The sequence below is a fragment of the Delphinapterus leucas genome, chromosome 3 (genome assembly GCF_059928025.1).
Source record: "Delphinapterus leucas isolate spDelLeu-1000000601 "Yukka" chromosome 3, BTC_Dleu_Yukka2, whole genome shotgun sequence".
In the NCBI taxonomy this organism is placed as follows: domain Eukaryota; kingdom Metazoa; phylum Chordata; class Mammalia; order Artiodactyla; family Monodontidae; genus Delphinapterus; species Delphinapterus leucas.
Window position 1 is genome coordinate 62,555,709 of NC_143131.1, and position 17,336 is coordinate 62,573,044.

Below are 17,336 nucleotides of genomic sequence, written 5' to 3' on the forward strand. Positions count from 1 at the left end.
CATACATTTCTGAAGATAGCAGGAGAAGAGCTCAGCTGATGATGTAGGAGTGAGGGGTGGAGACCTAGCAGAGCAAAATTCCTCAGGAGATGGAAAAGTTAGAATTCAATAAATACAGGTAGATAGGACTAGGCTTAGAGAGTAAGGATCAAAAGAAAATTCAAGAAAGAGCCAAGATTTTTTAACAAAGTAATTAAATGTCAACACTTCCACTCAGGAAAATTTCTAAGAATCGAACACTTCCATACAATGACAAATGTGCCACACCATTTAAAAACCTTTAATAGGTTCCTACTATTTAAAACATAAAGTCCAGGGACTTCCCTGGTGCTGCAGTGGTTAAGAATCCACCTGCCAATGCAGGGGACACAGGTTCGAGCCCTGGTCCGGGAAGATACCGGAAGATACCACATGCCGTAGAGCAACTAAGCCCGTGCGCCACAACTACTGAAGCCCACACGCCTAGAGCCTGTGCTCCACAACGAGAAGCCACCGCAACGCACCGCATTGAAGAGTAGCCCCCGCTCACAACTAGAGAAAACCCGTGTGCAAAGACCCAACACAGCCAAAATAAATACATAAACTTTTTATGTACGTATGTATGAATTTTTTTTAAAAGTCCAAACTCCTTAGCCTTACATTCAGTAATCTGACCCCAAACTACTTTCCCAGCTTTATCTCCTACTGTGTCCATTCATTGGAACACAGTCCTCCAGCCTAGCCAGCCTGCTCCTTGCCACCAAGCAGATTCTATCTTTGCCCTCCTGTCTACCACATTCCATCTGCACAACTCCCAAAGTTAAAAAACAAAATGAAAACAACTGGGCTACCTGGCAGAGGAAGGCAAAAATGAGTAAGATGTAAGTACCCAAAATCAGGGAGCTTATGGTCATAAGACTATCTTAATCCTACCTAGGCATCAAGGTTCAGCTCATATTCAGGACCATAATATCTTTATATATCTCTTTGTAAACTCCAATGTCTAGTGTAGTGCCTGAAATACAGGAAATGCTAATAACAAGTGTTGTGCTGTTCCTTCTAAGTATAAATGCACTTTCAAATGAAAAACAATTTGTTCCTCCCTGGCTATGAAACAGGGAAGAACAATTTAAGAAACTCATGGGGCTTCCCTGGTGATCTAGTGGTTAAGACTCCATGCTCCCAGTGCAGGGGGCCTGCAGCACGCGGGAACTAGATCCCGCATACTGCAACTAGGAGCCCGTATGCCGCAACTAAGACCAGCACGGGGGGGGGGAGGGAGTGAGGAGGTTGGGGGGGAGGGAGGTGGGGGAGGGAGGGGGACTTAGGGCTCTGCTTATACTGTTACCAGTTCCAATCATTTCTTTACCTCGTCTGGTCTTATTCCTTCTTCATTACAGGCAATAATGCCTATAGTAAATATTAAAGTATTTGAATATATTTATAGCAAGTTAGAACTTTATGCATCCTATAATTCTCAACTATTATTTTCATATATGCACAATGACAGTCAAGACACTGGGTTTTACTAAAGCTAACAAATTATTATCCTCCAAAGGGAGGTAAAAACAGTACTGTTCATGAATTTGATAAACTTCCCTGGAATCAGATTCTATAAGGCTTTACCTCTACATACATAAACACAACCCTCCATGTACCCTCTATTTACTACTGTTACATATTCAACATTATTCACACTGTACTTATTGTCAGCTATCTACATCTCATAAGTAATAGTAATTACGCGATTTTTTAGAAGCAAGACATTCCTTCTTCAAATCATTTCTCTGTAAAGAGAGATCCTAATGGCACATACTATATAACCTATCCCATTCCATGTTTAGATTCCACAAAAACCTACAGATAAGAGAAAGTTTAGGTCTTTATGAGACCAAATGAAAGAAGAGCAGTGAGATGCAAAAAGCAGGAATTCCCTGGACATTTATATGCCTATTAAAAATAATACCTCCACAGATGATGAGTGTCCAATTAAATCTCCAATAAGCTCTAGTGAACATGAAGTGGCATTTTCTTGTTTTTTAACAGGGTGGCTGGCTTGTTTATTTACTCTTCCAAATCCCCACATGTTAAAAAAACCTAGAAAAATACAGCCATTTCAGTCATTTTCGAAATTACTGTGCTCTTTTCTTATAATAATAATCTAAGATCAGAAAAATAAAACTTAAATGCAAAAAGCGTTCTCCATTTATTTTAGTCAAGGGCTAAGTGAGCGGATGGTACCAGGTACTATGCTAGAATTTTTTAAATATGTTACTTTGTTTCCTCTTAGCTACCCAGGTTTGTTGCTCATCTCTTTTTATTGTCCCTACTCACGCACTGGTGAAGGTGTGTTAATGTGAGGAAAAGGCAATGGGAATCAAAGAGGAGAGAAATGAAAGGCCTGAATGGCAATGAGGTGGGGCGGGGGTGGGGGAGGTCACAACTCAGATTTATCAATAAAGGGTAGGCAAAAAGCAACATAGGGATGTCCCAGAGCAATGCCCTATGACTTCAAATAACCAGAAGAAATTCCAGGGGTACCAGCATCTGATTTCTTATGCAAAGGCTGCTAACTAACAGGGATTTTGTTTTTCAAATCAAACACCTGAAAATCAAAGAGTTCATGAGATGATATAAATACAAAAATGTTTATAAATAAATTGACTTCTATGTTAATGATAATGCTTTAAGGCTGAAAGAACTTCGACACCTGATGATACGAATTCTGTCTGTATACCAGACATAATTACAGACAATATAAATGAGTAAATAGTTCATTAGGCCATTTAGTCAGTCAGATTACCAGGAATAATAGTTTCCCCTCAGAACAAAAAAAATCCTAGTTGACTTGAACTGAAATAAACAGGTAGTTCTACAGTAAAGCAATATTTAAATGTGAATCCTAGATCCCAATTACCAAATGCTTCATGTAAACATCTGATGCTTCTTTGGAGCACACTGTATATTATTTTGTGGTTACATACCACTGCCTTTCTTCTGTCTTGCATATGAGAAAAAAAAAAAAGCAAGACTACCTTTTTGAGAAAAGATACTCACCTGTTGGTACAGGTTCAGCTGCAAGCTGCTGTTTTTCTCGTAACTCCCAAATGCGTACACTTCCATCTTCTGAGCATGAGATTAACTGCCTGTCAGAAGAGAAAATCAGTGATAAAAAGAGCACCATGGAAGGCCTATGCTAAATTTGCAGTGAAAGAAATCAGTGGAGCCCGCAACTGCTTTTATTCAGCTCTTGGCAGGAGCCAATAAAAATCACAATTTATCAATATGGCTTTACAATGCAAAGTAAAAGCACTCCTCAAGAAAGGCACACATTATACTGTTACATTGGTTCAAATGTTATAAATATGTATCATTTCCATTTTTAAAAATGCATTCAGGAAACAGGTTACGAATTACAGTTTCACAATATCCTGAGAAGTCTCATTCCTTCCTCTCACTGTATCTCTTCTCAGGGCGCCTCTCACTCTAAAAGTATCCTGCATAGAAAATAATTCTATTTCCTTCATATAATTCATCCCTAGAAACTCAACAGCCAAATCTACCCTGAGGGGAAAGCCCTCAGTTGGTAGCCTTAGCCAACAGGAGACTACCATTTAATTGTAGCCGTAATCAAACACCACCACCAAAAAGGTGGGTTTGTGGAAAATACAAAAAGAAAAATTAGTACACAGTCAGTGCCCAAAAGTCTTTTATCTTTTAAAATAAATACCGAATTTTAAATTATCTCTTCTTATAATGAAATTCAATGTAATTCATTTGAACCTTGCTTCTTGTAGATTTCATAATATAATGCCACCAACTCTTCTGCTAAGATAGCCATGGGGTATTCTCCATTTCCAAAAGAACATAACAGGTCAAGCCACGGAGCCAGGTGACTTTGCCCCTTGAAAAATTACACTGGTGGCCCTGGGAACTATGCATTTCTTTCACCTGTTACAGAACTGACGGAAACTTGTACCTGTTTGGAAGTTTGGCAACGTGCAGGACATTGGAGTCATGTGCAGTTTTCTGGCAGGCAATCACACGCTTCATTTGAAGGTTATACACGTATAAACCCCTTCCAACTGCAACAAATACATTCTGGGGGGGGGAGGGGGGGAAGTTCAGTAATGGGCATAAAACTAGTACTTACCACTACCTGGTGTAATAGATTTCCAGGCCTGGTGTGAGATCAGAAAGCCACTGTTACCTTCCCTATTCCTAGCCTTCAGCCCAAATTATTGTACTGCCCTCTGAAATCCAAAAGTATCAAAGCACAAAGGAAAGCTCAGCATTTAGAAGGTGGAAGGACACAACTGCTAATACAGAGAAAGCTTTGTATATTATACCCCACAGCATCGCTTTCTTCCTCGTTGAAATGTGACAGAGAAAGGAGCTGTGGCTGACAGACTGGCCTGCAGTGGAGGTGGAGCTGCTGAGGTACAACCTAGGTTTTCATCCACATAATACTATATCCTTGGGAAAACTACTTAGCTTCCTTTGCCTGAAAAATGTGAGCAAAATTACTTGCACTCCACATCTTAAGCGTCACAAGACCTATAAAGGATACAAAAAAGCATATGCTATAGTGGCATATATACAGTGGCTTCACAAAAACATTTTTCCAAATGTAGTATTAGAAACACCTTTTTACTAAAGCACCTTTAATCTTTTGAAAGTACTTTCACCAATATTTACCTTACTTCAACCTCACAACATCTCATTAATGTAGGAAAAGCTATTTTCCAGAATAATAAGTCAAAATAAAAAAAGATTAATATCACACAAAAATTAAGACGTGAGAGTTCGATATTAGAATCCAGGTCATGTTACTCCAGTCCCTTACTCTTGCCTCATACCATACCACCTAGCTTCCAAAATTATTTTGCAAGTCACTAGACTTCTGGTAGCTCTTGTCTTAGAATCATTCATTCTTACTCAGTTGGTATGCCATAGAAAGACCTTTCAAAAATCCTTTTTTTTTTGCCTACCTGTTCTCACCGAAGAATACTTCTCATGCAGCCTCAAAGGCTACAACGCCAACTCAGACCTACAGTATCTCGACCAAAACATGCCCCCCAAGGCTTACCAGAGTTTAAATCTGGAATGATCCCCTTGACCCTCAGGATTGGTATTCTGCATGTAGCAATGCAAGCTGAAGACCAGTGCCATGAGCATTAATGAGAACAGCTAGCCAACTTGCTAAAATCTAGCGCCCTGGGTGACATTCAATGCAGAGAAAACTCAGAAACTAGTTATATGGACCAGGAAATCTGTGCAGAGTTTAAATGATTTATCCAAAGTCACAAAGAAAATTACCAACACAACTAGAGAATTAATAAGCTTTGGGGCAGCCTTTACTCAACAGAATCACTCTATCAATCACTTGTCATCAACAATGAATGGTCCCCCTGCAGAAAGAAAAAAACTCCGATAAAACAAAGAAAATTAGGGAAAAGTGAGTGCTTTATTAATGCTTTATTAAGCATTTATAGCAGTTAATAACACCAATAGAAAATTTTAAGATTAAAGAGTACAAAATGCAAAACTTTAAACACTTTCACGAAAGTGAGAAAAAGGTATCAAATTAAAAATATATACGGACTTCCCTGGTGGCACAGTGGTTAAGAATCCGCCTGCCAATACAGGGGACACAGGTTCGATCCCTGGTCTGGGAAGATCCCACATGCCGCGGAGCAACTAAGCCCGTGCGCCACAACTGCTGAGCCTGCACTCCAGAGCAGGCTGAGCCACAGCAACTGAGCCCGCACGCCTGGAGCCCGTGCTCGGCAACAAGAGAAGCCACCGCGATGAGAAGCCCGCGCACCACAACTGAAGAGTAGCCCCTGCTCGCCGCAACTAGAGAAAAGCCTGCACGCAACAAGAAGACCCAACACAGCCAAAACTAAATAAATAATTAATTTTTTAAAAAAGAAAGATACAAATATATATACATATAAAATTTTTAGGCCTACAGCTCTTAGAGATAGTTTCCATCTTTTCTGAGACTACTGTCTTTTATCATATTTACTTTTTTTAAAAAAAATAAAATTGGGATATAAAGAAACTTAATCTTTAGGTATAATAGTGTTCTTTAACCTATTCTTACCCTACTCTGTTTTAGTTTTGTTTTGTTTTTAAGGTAAGAGAGGTGCAAAGAAAGCCAAAACAAAAACAGAAAAACAGACCATGCTCTCCCTATCCAGAACACTATTACTGAATTTTTAAATAAAAATAACAAAACACATACAATTAGAAGATTTAAACAGTACAGGAAGGCACAAAATAAAGTGAGGTAAAAGCCTCCTCTAACCCCTCTCCTCAAAGTTTATAACACAAACATTTCTTGTGATTATATTTAGAAAAGGAACCCCCATTTTAAACATATTTTCTGAGCCCCTGAAGCTAAAAGAAGAGATGTTCAGATCAGAGCCAAGGTTCAGAAATCCATTGGTACTAATCTACTACTGCAAAAAAGGATGTAAAGTGCTTCAAGAGCATCACTGCCAAGGCCTAAAGGATTGAAGTCAATAATTCTCACACAATCATCTTGCCCCATGATGCCAGAAGACTAAAAGAAAGGCATTCCTGAAATTTTTAATTTCCTTTACTGCTCCAGGAAATGCACCAGAATCTTCAAAAGGATTCTTTCTCAGTGTTTCTTAGAACAATTTTAAGCATTATCCTCAAATCCTGTGGGAATATTTAATCCAACTCAAAATTTCAATAGGGTTTTTAAATCTGTGGCCATTTAATCACTTCCTTGCCTCAAAGATAAGAGCTAAGATTAACATTCTTTTTTAAAGCAAGTGATGCAATCTTTGAAAAATATCAAAACATTTTAGAGCACAACGTGAACACACGGAATGATAACTTTCTATAGGATCATGAGATTAAATTTTTAAAATTAGAAATGGTTTATTAAAAGAGACAAGATTATAGATATTTTTCTCAATTTTTTTTTTTTTTTTACCTCTTCATCCCATGTGAAATGATGAATAGAAACGTCATTTGGCTTCTGACAGAGTTTTATTTCTTGCTGAGTGTCCAGCTGTGGAGATGGGTCCCAGAAGTTGCGTTCACAGGCCTGCACAGTCCAGTCCAGGATATCCCAGATGATGAGCTCTCCAACATGGGAGCCAGTTACAAAACTCAAATCTAGGCAGAGTTCATAGATGTCTCATTATTGACCATTTACCTAAGCTAAACATAAAAATGAATGAACTGCCTAGTAGTATTGCTCTATAAAATCACAATGTTTAGAACAGTGAGGTAACTAGACAAGCCAAACAGGAAGATTATCAGAAATAGACTCAAGCTTACTTAGAAATTTAGTATGTGATAATGATTGCATTTCAATTCAGCGAAGAAAGAAATACCTCATGCTGGACTATTTGGTTAAGTATTTGGGGAATAAAAACAAAAGAACCTTACCTTGGATCATACATAGTGAAGAGAAGCTACACTTCTGTTTCTCCTTTACTCCCACACTCACCACATGCCTGACACCAGATGCGTGGGGTTTTCCCACACCAGGCAATTCTGCGACACCAGCTGAGTGTCCCTACAATTCAACTCAACTTTGACACTGTCTACCTGGAGATAGTGTCAGATCCCACAAGTTAAGGACTCAGTCCTGCAAGACTTCTCCCACTTCAGATACTAACTGCAAATCCAGGTTGTTACCTGTGTTTCTGACCAACTGGCTATAAATCGAAGAGTCCCACATCCCCTCATCAGGTTCAGTTAATTTGCTAGAATGGCTCACAGAACTCAGGAAAAGTTTACTTACTTTATTATACAAGGATACAGATGAACATCCAGATGGAGGAGATGCACAGGGCAAGGTATGTGGGAAGGATCACAGAGCACGCATGCCCTCTCTGAGCATGCTGCTCTCCCAGCACCTCCACGTGTTTGGCAACTCAGAAGCTCTCTGAACCCCGTACTGTTGGGATTTTTATGGAAACTTCATCACATAGGCATGATCGATGACTAACTCCACGTCCAGCCCCTCTCCCCTCTCTGGAGAATTGCCGCGGGGGTGGATGGCCAGTGGCCAAAAATTCTAAGCTTCTAATAATGGCTTGGTCTTTCTGGTGACCAGCCCCCATCCAGGAGCCCATCAAGAAAGAGTAGCCTCATTAGAACAAAAGACACTCCTATCACCCAGGAAATTCCAAGGAGCTCTGTCAGGAAATATTAGACCAAATATTAGAACAAAAGATGTTCCTTGTGCTCTTATCTCTTGGGCAATTACAAGAGTTTTAAGGAACTCTGTGCCAGGAACTGGGGGCAACGACCAATATATATATTTTCTGTTATTTCACATATACCAAAATAAGTTTCAAACAGATTAAAACATTAAAGGTATTTAAAGAACTGAGGAAAATAAAGGTGAATGTTTTATGAATATGGAGTGCTAAAAGACTTCTCAAGGAGACAGAGTGGAGGCTGGGGAAAGAGATATGAGTGAACACCTGCTTAGCACAAAATCATACTTTTTTTTTTTAAAGATTTTTTTGATGTGGACCATTTTTTAAGTTTTTATTGAATTTGTTACAAAATTGCTTCTGTTTTATGTTTTGGTTTTTTGGCCTCAAGGCATGTGGGTGGGATCTTAATCTCCCTGACCAGGGATCAAACCCACACCCCTTGCATTGGAAAGGGAAGTCTTAACCACTGGACCGCCAGGGAAGTCCCCCCAAATCATACATTTAAATGACAAAACTCTGGGAAAAGTCTGCAATTTAGATGTCGAAATAGGCTGATTATACTTGATACATAAGCACTTCTTAGAAATCACTAAGAACAAGATAAGCACTCCAGCAGAAAAATGGGCAAAGGACCTGAACTGGCAAAACAAGAAATACAAATGGCCAGTAAACATGTGAAAAGACGTTCAATTCCCTAATAACCAAAGACATCTAAAAGCAATGAGATACTATTTACTGACTTGCAAATCGGGAAAGATTATAAAACACGAAAACACCCGATGCCGGCAAAAGCATAAGGAATCAGCACACTCACGTACTATTCATGCCCTAGTATAAACTGGTGTAATCTTTGCAATCCTTGGTAATATACATCAAAACCTTAAAAAGTTGTAAACCCATTGATCTAACAATTCCACTTCTAGGAATTTATCCTGAGGAAAGTACATAAAAGACATATGTGACAAGGCTGTTACACATAGTATTAAAAATCTAAAGGTATCCAACTGGGGATCGAATAAATAAATAACATCCACGAAATGAAATAGTTATGCTGTTATTGAAAACTAAGTTGTAAAAGTATGTTATATTAATACAGAAATATATTCATGACATACTGTTACAAAAAGCACACCATATGTATACACATATACATACATATATACGCCCAGAAAAACACTTAGAAGGATATGAACCTGTACTTAATGCTGTATGGTAGGATGATTTTCATTTTCATTTTTACATTTTTATGTTTCTGTTTCCTCATACGTATTATTTGCACAATAACAAGTTTTTAAAACCTTTAATAAAAATGAAATTAGTGGGCCAACTAAGACAGTTGACAAATTATACATTTAATAGAAAATGTACAACTGCTGAGACTAAAAACTATCTTAAAGAAATGCAATTTATTTTAATTCCTTTATATTTAGGAGGAACAGAACAATGCACTGTGAGTCTAGAAACTCTAGTTTTAATTTTGGCTCTGCCTGTTACTAGCCATGTGGTTGGTCTTCAGAAAGTCATTTGATCTTTTTCTATCTTGGATTTCTCAGGCATTAAATGAAGATGATTGTAAAAATCAAGTTAAATAATGTGTAGCCATTTTAAAAAGACATCAAATGTTATCTTTGAGTCCCTGGTATTATTTTGAGCCCCTGGTATTATTCCATATTAATGGTATTAAAACATCCAGTTACTTGTAATTTAGGAATACATGGATGAGTAATTATGATTTACTATCCCATTTATCAAATAAACCAGCAGGACAGAAATCTCTAATAACTAGATGAACAATCTCATACAAATAAAGAATTACCAGCAATCATACAGGTAAATATTATTTTGTCTTGGTTCCAAGTCCAATTTCTATATAGTTTATTAACAGACTCTATAGAATTCTCTCTGTGAAGAATTAAGTTCATTTCTCATCTGTGGAGAGAAACAGGCTCCTAGTTCTAATAGTGGGAAAGTTAAGACAGTAGTAATATTTCCATGACCTTCTTTTCCATCCCTTTCCCTCCTCTTTCCAATCTCACTCAAACTACAAAAGAACCAGAGACGGTAACAAGTGAAGATCCTTCTAGATTCCAATTCTGCATGCGTCATTGCAATAGAGTTAACCTACTGAGACCACACAGCTGCCTGCTCTGATCTCCTCCAAGTGTCTGTAATTCATCTATGTAATAGCAAAGTACCTGAGCCCAGTTAGAATTTTTCACTAAAAATAAAATGCTGGCACTGACCTGAGTCAGTACAGTTTGCTATGTAAATTATCCCAAACTAGTTATTCAAAATGTTTCACACCAAACAACCTCGATGTGTTTTATATATAGGGATGGATTTTCATCCTATGCAATTATCAAAAGTCACTTAGTATGAACATCTCACCTGATACCTGTCTACCCATCCCTCAGAAGTACTAATACTTTGTGACTACCATACCATGCTGTCAGTACAAAACAAGAAAAGGAATAAAATAAAGAAGCAGCACCCAGAGCCTTTTGCTAGAAGAGATAAGGTTATCTTGTATGTCTGTCTTAGAAAATCTCTGCACAGGCATTCAGACCTCACTGGCAAACCTGGTATTCATTATCCACATTTGTAGGAGTTCTCTGTTGTACCATTCTAAGGTTGCCCTAGGGCCACCTCAATGAAAATGCACTTTTCCTGTGAGTTATAAACCCAGTAACTGGCCACATCTTTAATTGGTAATTGGTGGGGATAAAGAAGCAGGGCTGAAAGCGGAACTGGGACTTGTACAACATAATCATTTCAGGATTGCCAAAACCTGCAGCATGGCAGATGCGTCTATATACGAGGTAAGACTGTCACAATATCATTCTCAAATTTTACCAGACTACTTGTCCATATATGATTCTTAAATATGCTTTTGGCTTACTTATAGTCTGTAGTGTAATTTTATAATCATGGAATTTACAAACTAAAAAACACTAGGGGTTTTCTGTAATTTTTATTAACAATTTTTTTTTTTTTGCTTTAGCTTTCCATTTTCCTTCCCTTAAAAATCTGGCAAAGAAATACTTGAAGAAAGCTTTCTTGGTTAAACTGTTATAAGCTTCTCTGTACATCACACAGCAAAAGAAGTGCCATGAGGTTAAGGCTACCTCAGGAACATCCCATCACCTTCATTAAGGAAACATGCCAGGTCCTGGTACCAATGCTTCACTTCTAAAATGGGACAACTAGGCATGACCACTGTAATGGCCAAAACACTGCTGTGCTTTTCTCAACAGCTTTAGGGCCTTGGAGCTTCTCTGGCTCAGTGTCAGAGGGACTTCCAAATAAGAACTTGCCTTTTGTGCTGCCATCATGGCTAGAAGAAAAGGAGCCCCCAGAGAAAAATAAAGTGGTGCTCCTAATATTATTATTTCTATCATATAGACAATCTAGTCATCAGAAAGACTTGCAGCTGGGTTGAACAAGCAAATGGCTATTGGAGAGGAAAATTTTGGAACTGGAAGGGACATTCTCACTGATGTATCTGAAAATGTGACTGAACAGCATACAAATGGAGACTACACTTAGTGCTGTCTGTTCCCCTTTCCCTCTGCCTCATGTTTCTACAAAGTATTGCTCAAAAACAGCCAACCCAGATCTCAGATCAGGGGGTGCAGTCCAGTCCCCTTACAACATCATATTCATGGCATCCTTACAGGACCCTCTTATAGTGTCCTCCAGACTATCAAACTGAAGCCACCCAGGAGTCCTCCCATCTGACCTCAGAACACAGATCACCCAGGAAAGCTCTGATGATATAAGGTGTCACTTTATTTGAAAGGGAAGTAGCTAAATCCCAGGATTTGTGGTTTGTGATCCTATCCTGTCATCTGATGTCAGGTTTGGCTCACAGGAGCTAACTCATTAAAATCATTATAAAGCCAAATAGAAAGTCTGGCAGGACTTCCCCGGCAGTCCAGCGGTTAGGACTGTGTGCTTCCACTGCAGTTCAATCCCTGGTCGGGGAACTAAGATCCCACGTGCCATGCGGCCAAAAAGTAAAAAAAAAACAAAAAAACAACCAACACACACATCCATGAGGAAGGGCACATATGACCCATTTTCTGCAGACCTTTAGTTTGGTGTTATTCTCTGACTCTTCAATCATAATTACAACTGGCTTGAATCCAGCTCATTCTACTGTAAGTAGAGTGCTATATAATTTGTACTGTGTGATCTTCAAAAGAGAAACTAGCCAAGACCATTTGGCAAAAAAGTCAAAATGTTGGGCTTCCCTAGTAGCGCAGTGGTTGAAAGTCCGCCTGCCGATGCAGGGGACACGGGGTTCATGCCCCGGTCCGGGAAGATCCCACATGCCGCGGGGCGGCTGGGCCTGTGAGCCATGGCCACTGAGCCTGTGTGTCCGGAGCCTGTGTTCCGCAACGGGAGAGGCCACAGCAGTGAGAGGCCCGCGTACCACAAAAAAAAAAAAAAAAAAAGTCAAAATGCTACCAAGCATTAGTACTGATAGCCTACAACAATCATCCCACAGCTACCAAGCAGCACCTGAGGTAAGTATGCTCTCTCCTCCGTCATCCCTTTTCTCTACCCAACTCTATTCTTCCCCTTGTGCCTAAATCTAAGACCTAACAATCTATGAAACTTGATGAATTCCACTGGTTTAAACCTCAGAAAATAAAAGACTGCCAATCCCTACTAATTAATAGCATTATTTTCATCATGGTAATTCCAGAATTCTAGAACAAAACAAGACTAAAGTTCAAAACAGGTTAAAAAGTTAAAAAATTTTTACATAATATCAACATGTACACAATGAGCTTACCATTGACATTAACCAGTGAGAGAATATTATCCTGGTGATCAAGGAGGCGCTTAACTTGAAGAATATCCCATCCTAGTGATCCCTCTGTGGGTGCTACCAGCCTGAAAATTACTAAATGAAAAGACAGATATAATTTTATTAAAATGGTCAAAGATTAAAGTTATATTTCTGCTCAAAAAGCTAGCATTTCATTAAGTGAGAAATACCTAAAATACTGAAAAACCCATCTCCAAAGACAGCCTTGCTCATACTACTTTAAAATATTTCTTTCAAATGCTTGAGATGTTTGAAATGATCTACTAAAATCCCAAGTGAGTGTGTCCTCAGAGCTCTGTTCCTTTATTAAAACTCTTCTAAACCCACTACCAACCGTGAAGCCTCTGAACAAAAAAATGCAAAGTACAAAAGATAATGTGAAACTGCTCAGTGAGTCCATAAATATAGTCTCTATAGACAAGTATTCACAAGGGTCACATATGTAATAACTTCGAGGAAATAAAACAAATATGAATTAGATCAGAAGATAAAAGAGAAGCAATAGGGCTTCCCTGGTGGCGCAGTGGTTCAGAGTCCGCCTGCCGATGCAGGGGACGCGGGCTCATGCCCCGATCCGGGAAGATCCCACATGCCGCGAAGCAGCTGGGCCCGTGAGCCATGGCCGCTGAGCCTGCGCGTCTGGAGCCTGTGCTCCGCAACGGGAGAGGCCACAACAGTGAGAGGCCCGCGTACCACAAAAAAAAAAAAAAAAAAAAAAAAAGAAAGAGAAGCAATAGTCAATTCTAAAAAAGGATTAATAGAAAAATCCTGGACTTCTGAACCAGGATGAGTACTCAGAGCTGATAGCCTTGCTTAGCTATTGATAATAAAAGCCTCAAAGTCACTGCAGCTAGTGCACACAGAAATTCTATTTCCTGTTGAGAGGAACCCTCACATTAGAAAAAGAGAAATTGGTATGGAACATTTAAAACCAAGTACATGGGCACAAGTTTAGTCTTAGAAATAGAAAAGATAGTACATTTAAAGGAATAAAACTTATTTTTATAAGGAAAAATGGCACGACATATTTATTTTATAAGACTAAGTAAAATGCAGAACCTCGTTTTTAAGAATATTTGTATTTTTTATAAATTATTTTCTGAATAAAATCAACTTTCATTTCTTCCTTTTTTTTAGCTAATATTCTAACTTCCGTTGAGGCATTAGTGTTGCTTTTATTACTATTTCAATGAATTCACTAATTCATTCAATAAAAATCTCTTATTTTAGAAATTAGCCAGATCGAAGAGGACAATAAGTAGGAGGACAAGTCCAATACACGGTGACGACAGAAATGAAGGCATAGAGGTTGGGGAATCCCAGGCAATTCAGTGTTAACAAGCAAGTGATACAGGACTCAAAGGAAGCAGGAGGGAAATAATGGAGGGCATGATTTGATATGTTGAAAAATTTGGACTTGTAGGCTACTCGTGTCCTTACATTGGTCCCTAGGGCAAAGATTTCTTTCATCTGGAGCAAAAATGAGAAAAAATAAGGACTACATAAGTTTTTTTTTATAAAACTAAATGTATTCAATTTAAAGTCCTATTCTTTTTTTCTGAGATCATGTTGTTCATATTTTGTTGTTTAAAACTTATTTTTATAAAATCAGGGTGGTAAATGGTAGTTTGGTTTCTGGTTTGGGATTTTTAATGTTTTCACTAAACAAAATAAAAACTGGCAACTCTATGTTGATCTCCACAAGTTTGACCTTTTGTAGTAATCAGAAATTTGAGAGTTCAGAAACTGATGTAGGCAATCGGAAGCCACTGAAGCTTTGAAGCTTGCATTTTTTTTAAATTAATTTTTACTGGAGTATAGTTGTTTTACAATGTTGTTTTAGTTTCTGCTATACAGCACAGTGAAACAACTATACGTATACATATACCCCTTTTTTGGATTTCCTTCCCATTTAGGTCACCACAGAGCTGAGTAGAGTTCCCTGTGCTACACAGTAGGTTCTCATTAGTTATCTACTTTATACATAGCATCAATAGTGTACATATTTCAATCCCAATCTCCTAATTCATTCCCCGCCCCCTGCTCCGTATACATACATCCATTCTCTACCTCTGTGTCTCTATTCCTGCTTTGCAAATAAGTGCATCTGTATCATCTTGAAGGCTGCATTTTAGATAGATCCCTCTAGCATCTACTAGAAAATGTATCTGGGAAGCACTAAACTAGAGGAGAAGGCATTTGAGAAGCAGTAGAGGAAGGAAGACAAGTTAGGGGACTATCACAACAGAGCAGGCAAAAGAGGAGATGAGTACCTGAATAGAGCAACAGTACTGAGATGGAAAGAAGTGGATCAAAATATTTACAGCAGCCATCCTCAAAGTATGGTCCCAGACCAGCAACCTCAGCACTACCAGAGAACCTGTTAGAATGCAGAAGCTCAGGCCCCACTCCAGAATTAGTGAATTAGGAACTCTGGGAGTAAGGCCCAGTAATCTGTGTTTTTAACAAGTCCTCAAGTCATTCTCACGCACACTAAAATGTAAGAGCCACTGAGTTAGAGTAAAACCAGCAAAACACAAGTGATTGACACAGAGGAAAAAGGCAGGGAAAAGCTAGACGTCTTTCCAGGTCAATAAAGAACATGGGAAAACTGAATTTCTGCAAGGAAGGAAAAAGAAAAAAAAACTAAACACAGAATTATATCTTTAGAAATTACTTTATGAAAAGAAAGAATAAGCATAGGGTCTAGAAAATTACTTCTCAGACATGATTACACACAGAAAGTTCAGTTGAAGAAAGAGAAATGTGACTGCAAAGCAGTGGAGCCTGCAGACAACAGTTTATAAATGGTGAACAATTAACTCATGGCTCACTGGTATCTGCAAACATGCCAACTGATGGTCATAGCAAATCTCAAGGCTGGTCTCTAGAAGCAGCAGCACAAGTAATAGCAAATGCCCTCTGGGCTACAAAAATTCTTCAAGAAAAAAGCAGCTTTTAAGAAGTGTGCTTACTCTATCACTTCTCAGCACCCAAATTTCATCCATAAAGTAATGAACATACAAGGTTTTTTTTTACTGCAGGCTCCTGTCAGTAAATGAGTTAGCCAACCGTCAACAGCTAAGAAAGTGTCCTTCAAACTGCATGTTTATAATCAGTTAATACATTTACAAAATTCCTGTTGCTATCCCTCCTTCTGCTGTCCCACTAGTCTGAGGGAAATGGCATAAACTCCCCCACAAGAAAATGGGCCCCATTCTGGCTTCCTGAGGCAAAACCTCCACAGTTCCTATCTTAGTGAACTCCCCAAATAATCCTCCTCCAACACTCCCAACTCAAGCTTTCAGTTTCCAGAATGTTGATAGTTGTTTTATGTGGCTAAAGTTTTTGCTAAGTAAGTGTATGAGTGTGGATCAGCAACAGAGAGGACTGTGGAATGTAAATGGCCTTCTCTAGCATCAGAGGAGTGGGGTTACCTTGCCCACTTGGCTATGCTAGACCAAGTGTGGTAAAAAACTGACCTAAGATCTTGAAAATGTCTTGGGCTCCACATCACTTTGACAATCCCAGGAGGCCAAGACTGGGACGGGAAAGATGTCCCTTGAATTAGTCTTTCTGAAATGTGTATACAAGGCTAGTTTAAAATTTTTAAAAAGAAGAAATAAAAGAAAAAAAGTCATACTCACTCAGTTCTTTGCCAACTGCTGCCACAACACAGTTCTTAGGTATTTCAATCAAAGCACTGATCCCTTCATAAAAACATATAAAACGAAGGTTAAATTATTTTCTTCATGGATTACATCAAAAACAAAAACATTCTCAGATTTATGTTGGTCATTCCTATAAAGGGGATGGTAACTATAAAGCACACACAATTTGCTACATCACACTTCCGTGCTTGCTTACATATGGAAAATGATTTTGTGAAAAGTAGGTGAGACCTCTGGAAGACATTATTGATTTCTTAAGAGTAGGAAATGCTCTTTGAATATTTTTACTATTGTGGTGAACATATTTACCAGGGACCCCTTAAGATAATCATCATCACCATTTACAAGATGGCTAGCTCAAATGAGATATAAAATTGGCATGCTCCTCAATGTAAATTTAAGAAGCCTGGGTGGGCTCCCTGGCAGTAAGTGAGTGAGCCAACCGTCAACAGCTAGGAAAGTGGCCTTCAAATAATACGTTTATAATCAATCAACACATTTACAAAACTCCTTGTATTACTAGAATAATCAGATTCAACATTCCATCACATTTCATTTATTAAGCATACAATTCTAAGTATCTTTTTATAGCTGAATCATGAAATGATTTTAGGGTAACCATAACTTCTGTAA

The 17,336-nt window shown here is 38.5% G+C and overlaps 1 protein-coding gene across 2 annotated transcripts in view; it reads right to left on the reverse strand.

Moving 5' to 3' along the window:
• WDR41 (WD repeat domain 41) overlaps window positions 1-17,336 on the reverse strand; it is a 58,849-nt gene that overhangs the window by 15,603 nt on the left and 25,910 nt on the right. The window contains exons 7-12 of one of the 2 annotated variants that reach the window (XM_022594486.3): window positions 16,680-16,742; window positions 12,997-13,107; window positions 6,953-7,137; window positions 3,959-4,080; window positions 3,037-3,125; window positions 1,946-2,076 (exon numbers count right to left, since the gene is read on the reverse strand). In XM_022594486.3, the coding sequence (XP_022450194.1) occupies window positions 1,946-2,076; window positions 3,037-3,125; window positions 3,959-4,080; window positions 6,953-7,137; window positions 12,997-13,107; window positions 16,680-16,742 (701 nt within the window). The remainder of the gene's footprint in view (window positions 1-1,945; window positions 2,077-3,036; window positions 3,126-3,958; window positions 4,081-6,952; window positions 7,138-12,996; window positions 13,108-16,679; window positions 16,743-17,336) is intronic. The other variant, XM_022594494.3, reaches the window with a different exon arrangement.